Source organism: Geotrypetes seraphini, chromosome 9, assembly GCF_902459505.1.
Source record: "Geotrypetes seraphini chromosome 9, aGeoSer1.1, whole genome shotgun sequence".
Lineage (NCBI taxonomy): Eukaryota > Metazoa > Chordata > Amphibia > Gymnophiona > Dermophiidae > Geotrypetes > Geotrypetes seraphini.
In genome coordinates this window covers 50124280-50136526 of record NC_047092.1, presented here as the reverse complement: position 1 = coordinate 50136526, position 12247 = coordinate 50124280, and the positions used below count along the sequence as shown (strand labels likewise).

Below are 12247 nucleotides of genomic sequence, written 5' to 3'. Positions count from 1 at the left end.
TGCGTCGAGGGCAGGAGGGCCTGGGACCCCTCCTGCCCGTAATGTAGTGCGGGGTGGGGTTAGGGGGTCGCCGTGGCCAGGAGGGTTTGGCTCCCTTCTGGCCCAACTACCAAAGGTACGGGGAAGGGGGGTGGGGGGGTCGCGGGTCGGCTGGGGGGGCGGTCGGAGGTTCTTGGGGGGGGGCGGTCGTTGGAGGGAGGGGGGTTTGCGTCGAGGGCAGGAGGGCCTGGGATCCCTCCTGCCCGTAATGTAGTGCGGGGTGGGATTAGGGGGTCGCCGTGGCCAGGAGGATTTGGGCTCCCTCCTGGCCCGATATTGTTGGGGAGTCGGCGGTCCTTCGGGGGGGAGGGATGTATCGCACGTCGGGGGGGGGCATCAGGCTTTCAGGATGGGGACAGACCTTCAAGGGGGGACAGTGCACGGAAGTCAGGGGGGGTGAACGGAGAGTCGGGACAGCGCACGGAAAGTCAGGGCGGGCGAAAGGAGCGTCGGGCAGCATGCGCGGTATACCCGTGAGCGCGGTATACCAAAGTTTTTGTACATATCATCGTGATTTCTGCGCGCTATACCCGTGTGCGCGTTTTATACGGGTGCGCGTTATTTGCGTGAAAATACGGTAACTCACTCACTGACAGGAAGACATTTAAAAAACCCTCTGCTGCCATGCGGCAGATGGTCCCTACAATGCCCTCCCCCCCCAAAAAAAAATTCCTTCAATCTTCTGCCTCACCTTGAGATGATCCCCACAATTGCCACTAGGCACCAGGACTTTTTTTTGGGTGGGGGAGGATTGGAGGTAAGATTGAGAGGTGTACTAGACACCAAGACAGTTTGTTTTGGAGGGTTAGGTGGTGGTGATTGGTTGAGGAATCATCTCGGGAGGGGAATCTGGTATTGGGGGGGTCAGTTGCAGTTATCTTTTGGGAGGATCACAGGTAGGGGGTCCACTAGATGCTAGAGAAATTTGGCAGAGATCAGAGGTTCATGAGACACTAAGGCTAATTGTTTGGGGGGTGGGGCAAGAGTTGTCATTGAATTAGGGTCTGGCTATCAGCTGCTCTGCCCCAGTGCCGAAAGGTGAGCTACCCTTTTACACATCCTCAGACTTGGCCATAAACATGTAGTGTTGTGCTCACCTTCTGTGTATTTTCCTGCATTGAGGCAGAATAGCTCTTAGCCTCCTTACCATTAATTTTAATATGCTGTGTGCTAACATTTGTGCTGAATCCCTTCCTGCAATGTCAGTAAATTGCAGCCAGACCTTTCACTAACTGTACGCTTTTGCCTGTGGGCATTGAACTGACTTTCAATAACTTTTCATTTCCCAGGGTCACAAGGAGTGGCAGTGGGAATTGAACCCAGTTCTGCCATTTAACCTTGCCTGAGTGCATAATTAGATTCTTTGATTTATTTTTTTTTTAATCTTGATTTTATCAAATGTGAAATACTTCCCTAATTCCTGTGTAACTTTTGTATGTTATTTTCTTACACACATAGAATACTGAGAAAAAGCTTATGAATACCAGATATAATAAGATTACATGTTCTTACCATGACACCCTTGTTTAATTGAAAGAGGTCTTTTCTTAAGGAGCGATTTTTTGAGACACAGTAATGTGAAAAGAAGAAAATAGACTAATCTAAAAACAGTATGTGAAATAGTAAGCAAACAAAAAATGATCATAATTTGCATTTTTATTACTTTTACAGGTAGGCTTAATAGGAAGAACTGGATCAGGGAAAAGCACCCTCCTGTCTGCCCTATTAAGATTGCTGATTACGAAAGGAGAAATTATAATTGATGATATATCCTGGAAAAAAATCAATCTGCAGAAATGGAGGAAAGCATTTGGAGTTATACCACAGGTAAATACTATGAAAGTGATTTTTTTTTTTAATTATTAAAATTGGGTTGACAACTGGTACCAATTCATTGCTTGCAAAAACTACTGGTTCTGATTTCCCTATTAATTTTCCTAAGAAAGCAGGGCTATACATTCATGCATGTGGTGGTGGAATCAGGACTGAATCAGCCTGCCCTGAATAAAAAAAATGGAGCCAGTTGGCAACCCTAAAAAATTTATGCTGGGTAGAAGTTACCATGGGCCGGTGAGGTAAATGCTGTGATGCTCATAAAATTCCTATAAGTATCAGAATATTTATGTCATAGGCCCATGGTAGAAACCTCTACTGCGGTTTAGTAAAAGGAGCCCTTAATTAAGTACGGTGTTTTTAAAATATTTTAGAATACAAATTATTAGCAAAAGAAACTGATTCCATTGGCTTCCTTATGTGTATCTTACTCCATTTTCTAGTGCAATAGGTGTGTCATTCTGAACAGACAGGTATTCTCCCCATGCTCACAAGCCATGCAGAAGGAATTCACTCCAGCTTTATAACACCTCTTCCTTCACAAGAGAGCTCTGCTACCCCATTCAGTTTTTCCTTTTGCATGGAAGCCTTTCTTGAACTGCTCTATTTCTTTACTTTTTTTTACTTTTTGCAGTTTTTGGTGACTTTTGGTGCTCAGAGCTCTCCAGATCGGGGGAAAGCTGTGCCTACATGGAGAAGAAACAGACTAAAGTCTGCAGCTGACAGGCTAATTCCTCTGTAGTACCTGTTGGCCAGCCTGCAGAAACCTTTATGGAACTTGGGGCTCAGTCCCCTAGAGACTTTACTCACCTACTGGTTTGCAGGGACATGAGCACAGGCTGTTAGGCATCCACAGGGGTTCAGTGGGTCTCTTCAGGGTGCTGGCTAAGGCCTTACACCTGCTTGGTTCTATGGTGGTTGAGGATCGGTCAAACTTTGTAGCCTAAAGATTTCAGCGTTAGAGGACAGTTCCATAGAGGCAGTGATTTCTTCTCCCAGATTCAGCTACTTTTAGAGCTGAGGCAGACTGCAGCAAATCCACAGCACAGGTAAAAATGAGTAAAGTTGGGGGAGGGGGGAGCTCTCTGAAAAAGCTAGTTTCAACCCCTCACTTTAGGGTTCCCCCATCTCTAAAATTCTCAGTTACTGCCCCTTCTCTATGAAATTCTACCCCTGCTCACTTAAGAGAAGAACCAGTCTCAAATCATTTTAAGTCAAAACTAAAAACTTTTCTATTTAATGACACATTTGGAACTTAACTGTCCTTTTTTAACGACGCATTTGGAGCTTAGCTGTCCTTTTTAGGACAACAGGAAGATTTGTCTCTCCCCCCCCAATTTCTTCTTTCCCTATATGTTCTTTACTTTCAAAGATCGGAGTTCTTTCCCTTATTCCATATGTTTCTGTACATCATGTCATGTATCAAGTCCCCCGAGTCATCTATATTTGTTAATTTTAAATCTCCTTTGTGTATTTTATATTGTACACCATCTAGAACTTTTGATTAGGTGGGTTATCAAATTTTAAATAAACTTGGAAACTTTATATTTTTAGTTAAGCCATTTTTGAGACTTTTGGGTGCCAAAATGCTACTCTTGCAGCCATTTTGGATTTTCTGATTCTTTTTTCCAAAGTTCTCCAGAACCTTCAAATCTCCTCGTTTTGTCTCAAAACTTGCATTGATGGAGTCCCCATGTTTTTTAAAAATCTCTAATTCATGCCAAATTTATACTGGCATGATGCTGGAAGAATGCCCTTGCACCACGTGCCGTGCAGCTTGTGATGGGGAGGCAGGACATAAGAACATAAGAATAGCCTTACTGGGTCAGACCAGTGGTCCATCAAACCCAGTAGTCCATTCTCACAGTGGCTAATCCAGGTCACTAGTACCTGGCCAAAACCCAAGGAGTAGCAATATTCCATGCTACCGATACAGGGCAAGCAGTGACTTCCCCCATGTCTTTCTCATTAACAGACTATGGACTTTTCCTCCAGGAACTTCTCCAAACCTTTATTAAAACCAACTACGCTATCCACTCTTACCACATTCTCTGGCAACGTGTTCCTGAGCTTAACTATTCTCTGAGTGAAAAAAATTTCCTCCTAATGGTTTTAAAAGTATTTCCCTCTAACTACATCTAGTGTCCCCTAGTCTTTGTAATTTTTGACGGAGTGAAAAATTGATCCACTTGTAACCGTTCTACTCCACTCAGGATTTTGTAGACTTCAATCATATTTTCCCTCAGCCGTCTCTTTTCCAAGCTGAAGAGCGCTAACCATTTTACTCTTTCCTCATACGAGAGGAATTCCATCACCTTTACCATCTTGGTCACTCTTCTTCCATCCTTTTCTAGCATCACTATATCTTTCTTGAGATAAGGAACTCTTATATGTGTTTCCTCCTTGGCCCATGAAAAGGCAGATACTTCATAGGATTGCAAACCATCTTGGAAAATAATTCTCATTGCACCAGATTGGCCACGCAGACCATTGTATGCAGATCTAGTGCGTCTTCAGATGGGCGTAGGTCTCAGACTGCAAGTACAGCCAGACCTTTTTTCTCAGGGACCAGTGGTCATAGAGGATCTGGATTGCTTTGTTCTTACGACATAGCTCTTGAGCATTAACATGCAAAAGATACTCAGAGATAGTGATTGCTATTCTTCTCAGAGCCAAAAAGCCTACAACAGTCCTGCTTATGCTAAGGCATGGGAAATATTTCAGCACTGGTGCATTAAGAAGGCAGAGCCATTCTCTGCAGCGATCTCAATGGTGTTTGGTTTCCTCCAAGCTGATCTTGACAAGGGTCTTGCAGTGGCGTCCCTCAGAGTTCAAGTAGCAGGACTCTTTTGTTTCAGGGCCTGAGAGCATAAAGCTTCTTTTGCACTGCATCCAGACATAGCCAAATTCCTTAAGGGGGTGCTAGGGCTCAGACCACTGGTAAAACACCCATTTCCTCCATGGCACCTTAACATGGTTTTGCAAGGCCTCAGTCAGGCTCCATATGAGCTGCCTAAGGAAACGTCACGGATGTATTTTACAATCAAGGTGGTTTTTTTTTTCTTGTGGTTATTACATCAGCGAGAAGATCACGGAGACCAGAATTTCTATGTGCATGGTTCCATCTTTTTTGCACTGTTTAACATGTTTGTTATATTTTCAGAGCAGAACAGAGTTATAGTTTAGGGAATTTCCCCATACGCCTCCTTCAAGTTTCAAATTTATTTAAAATTTCTTATACCGCCCAATCAAGCCTTCTAGGCGGTGTACAAAAAACGGCAAAACAATGCGTCAATTAAAATACAATATAAACAAAGACAAACCAGGGGAAATGACAATTTTTAAAGACATGTCTTTCTTTATAGAGCTATCGCCTGCTTTGGTACAAACTGAAGGAGGGCAGCAGAGTCCTCTAGTGCAGGAGGAGATGTTAAAAATCTGGAGTGGATTCCTTCTGCATGATCTGTGAGCATGGGGAGAATACCCATCCGTCCAGAATGACACACCTATCTACTAGAAAAGATATTAGCAAGGTAAGAAAATAATCTCTTTTTTGTTGAAGAAAATTCTTAGTTAGGAATCCTATTTGTCTCCAAAGGAAGCAAAATTGCTTACCTGTAACAGATGAACCAGTTTTGCAGCCATAAAAATTCTCCCAGCTTGTCAAGGAGCTGTTCTCCCTGGCAAAAATATACTATTGAAACTAAGGGAAGCACAGGAACTATGGTTGTGTGCAAACTTCTGTTTATGCATGGTAAATATGATTAGGTCTTTCCAGAAAGTTCAGTAACAGATGACCAGCTTGTGTGATTGGTGAAATGCTGTCTTCAGAGAATATCTTTTACAGGTAAACAACTTTGCTTCATTTAGCTGCACAAGTTCAATATTATACAATATTATATGTATGTAGGACAACATAGGGAGAGGGGAGACATGATCGAAACATTTAAGTACCTCACGGGACGTGTCAAAGTGGAAGATGATATTTTCTTTCTCAAGGGACCCTCGGCCACAAGAGGGCACCCGCTCAAACTCAGGGGCGGAAAATTTCATGGCGACACCAGAAAGTATTTCTTCACAGAGAGAGTGGTTGATCATTGGAACAAGCTTCCAGTGCAGGTGATTGAGGCAGACAGCGTGCCAGACTTTAAGAACAAATGGGATACCCATGTGGGATCCCTACGAGGGTCAAGATAAGAAAATTGGGTCATTAGGGCATAGACAGGGGGTGGGTAAGCAGAGTGGGCAGACTTGATGGGCTGTAGCCCTTTTCTGCCGTCATCTTCTATGTTTCTATTTAGGGCTCCTTTTACTAAGGTGTGCTAGCATTTTTAGCGCACGTACAAGATTAGTGCGCTATAGGGTGTGCTAGCCGAAAATTTACTGCCTATTTAAAAGGAGGCGGTAGCGGCTAGTGCGCGCGGCATTTTAGCGTGCGCTAAACGCGTGTTAAAACCGCTAGCACACCTTTGTAAAAGGAGCCATTAATGTGTTACTGTGTTAAAGACCCTCATGGCCCAACAAGTTGACCAGAGTCTCTCCCACCACTCTATATAGGCCTGGGTCACCCATAGTAGGCATATGTTAAACATAGTAGGCAGATGCTTATTACCTGATAATATGACACACGACCTACTGCTACTGGAACAATGGTCAAACACTTGGCAGCTAGGCTTCAATGCTAAAAAATGCAAGATAATGCACCTGGGCAAGAGAAACCCATGTAGAACTTATGTACTAAATGGTGAGACCTTGGTTAGGACCACGGAGGAACGCGATCTAGGAGTAATCATTAGCGAGGACATGAAGGTTGCCATTCAAGTGGAGAAGGCTTCCTCCAGGGCAAGACAAATGATGGGGTGTATCCGCAGAGGTTTCGTCAACAGGAGACCTGAAGTTATGATGCCGTTGTACAGAGCCATGGTGAGGCCTCACTTAGAGTACTGTGTTCAGTTTTGGAGACCACACTACCGAAAGGACGTGCTGAGGATCGAGTCGGTTCAGAGAATGGCCACTAGGATGGTAATGGGGCTCAAGGATCTCACGTATGAAGAAAGACTAAAGAAATTGCGGCTGTACTCACTTGAGGAAAGAAGAGAACGGGGAGATATGATTGAAACGTATAAGTACATCACGGGATGCATCGAGTCAGAAGATGATATCTTCGGGCTAGTGGGACCCTCGACCACCAGAGGGCATCCGCTGAAAATCAGGGGAGGGAAGTTTCATGGCGACTCCAGGAAGTACTTCTTCACCGAAAGAGTGGTGGATCACTGGAACAGACTCCCACTCCAGGTGATAAAGGCCAACAGCGTGACGGATTTTAAGAAGAAATGGGATACTCACGTGGGATCTTTAAGGGAGTAAATTCAGGGGGGGATACCTGGAATGGGCAGACTTGGTGGGCTATAGCCCTTTTCTGCTGCTTTTTTTTCTATGTTTCTATGTTTCTATATTTCCTTTAGAACTGATCTGTGAACAAAACATAGATTTCTGGATAACCACAAAAATTAACTGTCTCTATATATAGGTATTTATTTTTTTATTTTATTTTTATTGAAATAAGAATGCAAGCAAAAATAACATTACTCTTAGGAAATACAAGAAAAAGAAAAAAAACCAGATAATCATTAAGAAAGCATTAACAAAGAACTCTTATACTCCTTTTCCTTGAGTCAGTCCACTATCTAGGGGGCTGATAACATATATGGAACCTGAAGCATTTAGGCAACTAACCTGTACAATCCTACCCCACAATAATTGATCTCTAGCGCTGTTAATAACTAGCTTCTAACCTTGTTAATTCTAATTAATTTGTAACATCTTTTAACCATTGTAAACCGCATAGAACTTCACAGTCTTGCAGTATATAAACGGTTATTATTATTATTATTATTTTTTTGTAAATCTTTATTCATTTTCAATCTTACATCAAGTGTACAAACATCAAAACAATAACATTTTTTATCTTATAATACATAAAATTACCACCCTCCCCTCCCATCATTCCCTCTATTATTTTCCCAATATGAATACTAATATATAACCCTCCCCCTTCCTAACATTATTATTAATAGTCAAAAATGCAAGGAAAACAAGAAAAAAAATCATAGTTAACCTCATGGTATTTTATTTAACTTCTCATAGCACTACACGTGTCTCACTAGAGACAGCAATAGCTACTATCATGGTCTTGGAGATAACCGCAGACAGCTGCAAAGAATTTAAAAATCTCAAATTTTAATATTTCACAATACATTTACAATGAAAACCAAATACATAGGAAGCTCGATGTACAACTTTATGAGAAAATATTTGGAAAAAAGCTAAACTTATATTCCAAAAATTGTAAATGGTGCATTTTAAAGAATAATTTCAAAATCCAATCTCTGTCTGATTCCAAAGCTAATAGAACAAATAAGGTAGGGGAAACAATATTCTCTTTAGCCGACACTTCATGTTTATATATTTATATTGCTGCACAATAATTTACTTATAGCACTTCTAGCTGATCAGAGTATAATAGAAAAGGCTTCAAGTAAGTTGCTAAACATGTTGGTCAAGCTGCAAATGTTTTGACTAGTTATTGTGCAGAATTTGGTTGTACACAGTATATAGTCAAGAGTTTTACTTCCTCACAAACAGATTAGAAAAACCTTATCCTAAATACACAAGAAAGTGCTTATAGTGCCAGATCTATATCAGGCTTACATCTCTAGTTTCTTCTGCCCTTTCTAGGTCTTCTTGTCACAAGTTGAACACTAGCAGATGATATTCTTATTTCATCGCATTTACAATGTAATTAATTTATACCCATAATTCTCTTTTTATGGTCTAGCTTTCAGTAGCTAATATCCCCCTCCTCAAGTCAGAACCTAATGAGCAAAAGTTAACATTACTAGAAAATATAAATGAATCATAAAAAATGTTCCAATGATATTCAGAAGGTGTGTTGGGGAAGGGAAGGCTGACAGTGATCATATGGCAATTTTATGGCTCATAATGCAGTAGAAAGCCCAACTTTAAGGGCTCCTTTTACAAAGACACGTTCGCGGCTTTATCGCACGCAACTTTTTAGCGTGCGCTAACCCCTGCGCTAGCTAAAAAACTACCGCTTGCTCAAGATGAGGCAGTAACAGCTAGCGCAGCCGGCAAATTAGCGTGTACTATTATATGTGTTAAACCACTATCGCGGCTTCGTAAAAGGAACCCTAAGTCTTTTATTGCTTGTTCCAAGGCATCTGATCATTTTAATTTTTAAAGTTTTCTTGAGTAGCCTGGCCATATGGTCATTTATATATTAGCCTGGTCCTCAAAAGTGCTGCCTCATTATGGTGTTGCTTCATAGCATGTTTTATGTCTAGGTGAGTTGATTCTTTAGCAATTGTCTCACAAATGTGGCTTTCTTTTTTCTTATTTTCTGCACTGAATAATATACAATATAGAGGTTTAGAAGAGTAGCATGAGTAGGATCCCCTTATGTTCAATATCTTTCAACATAAGCAGAAGCTTTGCTCTGCCCAGTAGTGATGTTAGAAGCTGCTTGTATTTTAACTGAGACTGGGAACAGTGAGTTTATCTACCAATTCAAACACTATGGGGCTCATAATCGAAAGAGAAAAACGTCCAAAAAGCGGTCTAAGTTGGCACTTGGACGATCATAAACGAAAGACGTCCAAATGCCGATAATTTCTAAACGACCTAGGCCCTCATAGTGCCGCTGAATGACCATAGCTAAATGGGGTATTTCAGGAGGAGTGTCGAGGGCGGGATGTGGGCAGGCTTAGACTTAGTTGTACAGCATGTATAACCAAAAGTTTTACAACAGAGCCTAGACAGAACTTGGACGTTGTGACTTAGACCATTTAAAATATGGTCTAAGTCACAAAAACCCACTTAAAGTTACCAGATAAACACTGCAAACACATAATACAGACCCCCACACACTGCCCCAGTGATCACCGCCCCCCCAACCCCATAAAAATCGTAATCACACCTTTAAAATTCAGCCTCCAGACCATCATCACCTGGCAGCCTGGCATAGGAAAGCCTAGTCGTCCAGCACAGAGGCGGCTTAAGCCATCTTGGGGGTGGGTTAGGGACCCATGGAGAGGAAGACCCATGCCCATAAGCCCCTGTAATCACTGCATTGATACTTAAACATGTGCACTCACCTATATACCTCCCCAAACCCTTTTGTGCTGGCATATAAGTGACTCCTGCAGCCATAAGGGCTATTGGAGTGGTAGATAAGTGGGTCTAGGGGATTCAGGAGGTGGTTTGGGGGGCTCGCCATGACCTATAAGGGAGCTATAGTGAGGAGAAGACATGGAACCCTTTTTGTGAAGTTCACAGAAGTGCCCTGTAAGGTACTCCACTATTTAGGTGCCATGTCTGGGTGTTCAGTTCATCAAATTTATTAATAAACTTGAAACTTGATCACTTTGCAGACCACTCCCACATCCAACAGGCGTTTTTGACTTGGACAAAAAGTTGGACGGAAATGTGGTATAAAGATGGACGATTTAGCAACTTGGATGATCAGATCGGCAGGACGTATAGTTAGACGATTTTCGAAAGAAAAAAATTGTGGACGTATTTTTTTGAAACTGTGTCCTAGGCTGTTTTTTTACTTTGGACGACTTGCGACTTAGATGAAAACGGACTTAGACATTCCTTTGATTATGCCCTTCCACGCTTGAGAGTAGTTTTTAATAACTGTGTTCTTATGGGTAGGTTCAATGGCACAGTAAGGCAGCAGGGGGACAGACTGCCCCAGATGCTGTCTTTGCAGGGGGTGCCCAAACAGTGGGGAGGGTGCATGGTGCAGAGATGTAGGGCGCCACCACTCTGGATGCCAACCTCCCTTGCTACACCATTGGGTTGGTTTTAATTTTTATACGTCATTTTTCTTAAATGTAATTGTACATTTCTCAGATATAGTTTGAGAAATGTGTGTGTGTTAATTTGTAGTTAATTTAATTTTACAATTGAGTTTTTAAAGGTTTTGCTGTTTTATCTGGGATGGGTCAGCTTATGGGGAGCTAGAATTGGTTCTGTTAAGCTGGGTAAACTCTTGTGGAGTGCCGCAGGGCTCCCCCCTCTCCCTAACATTGTTCAACATTTACCTCGTCCCACTAGGGAACTTACTGCAAAGTTTAAAAGTCAAATTCTACATCTACGCAGACGACATCACTATTGTCATCCCCCTCACATCCCTGTCGTCGGAAACAAAGAACCACCTGTCATTCATTTTAAATCAGATCGGACCATGGATGACCGAATTCAAACTAAAACTCAACTCGGACAAAACCAAATTTTTCTTAGCTAGCCCAAATGATAATATTAAAGACTCAACAATTTTTGTGAACGGCCAGGTCTTCCCTATAGACAATTCCATAAAGATTCTGGGAGTGACCCTGGACAGACACCTTACCCTAAATGTTCACACGGACGTTTTGGTTAGGAAATGCTTCTCGATCTTATGGAAACTCAGAACCATCAGAAAATATTTTGACGCAGTATCATTCTACTTAGGGGCTGGCACCCCAAGAAGGGGACGACAAGAGAATCAACCCACAAGGAAGAACAACAATGCAAAAACAAGGAAGAACAACAGGGAAAGTAAAAAACCAAAACTTAAATTGCTTGTACGCCAATGCAAGGAGTCTACGGACCAAAATGGGAGAGCTGGAAGTCATGGCCAACAAAGAGGACCTAGACATAATTGGAATCACAGAAACATGGTGGTCTGAGGACAACAAATGGGACGTAGTACTACCAGGTTATAAACTCTATAGGAAAGACAGGACATGTAAGAAGGGAGGAGGAATAGCGCTATACATAAAGGACTCCATTCACTCGACCAGGATGGATACGGCAACAAGGGCAGAAGGTTTGGAATCGCTATGGGTTAAGTTACCAGGAAGAAAGGGAGCCGACACAAAATTGGGACTTTATTATCGCCCACCTGGACAGCCAGAAACAAGTGACAATGACCTAGAAGCAGAATTGAGGCAGGAATGCAAAAGCGGAAGGGTGACGGTTATGGGAGACTTCAACCACCCTGGGATAGACTGGAGCATTGGACACTCCAGCAGCGCGAGGGAAACAAAGTTCCTGGAGGCTGTGAGGGATTGCTTCTTGGAGCAGCTGGTCCAGGAACCGACACGAGGAGATACCACTCTTGACCTAATCCTCAACGATCTAGGGGGACCCGCAAAGGAGGTGGTAGTAGTAGGGCCACTAGGAAACAGTGATCACAACATGATCCAGTACAAACTAGAAATGGGAAGGAACATCAAAAGTGAAGAGAACCACAGCGAAGGCACTCAACTTCAGAAAAGGGAACTACGAAGCTATGAGGAAAATGGTG

The 12247-nt window shown here is 42.4% G+C and overlaps 1 protein-coding gene across 1 annotated transcript in view; it reads left to right on the top strand.

Annotated features, from left to right (window-relative positions):
• Positions 1–12247, top strand: part of CFTR (CF transmembrane conductance regulator) — a 411238-nt gene that overhangs the window by 356981 nt on the left and 42010 nt on the right. The window contains exon 23 of the mRNA XM_033959147.1: positions 1711–1866. Within this exon, the coding sequence (XP_033815038.1) occupies positions 1711–1866 (156 nt within the window). The remainder of the gene's footprint in view (positions 1–1710; positions 1867–12247) is intronic.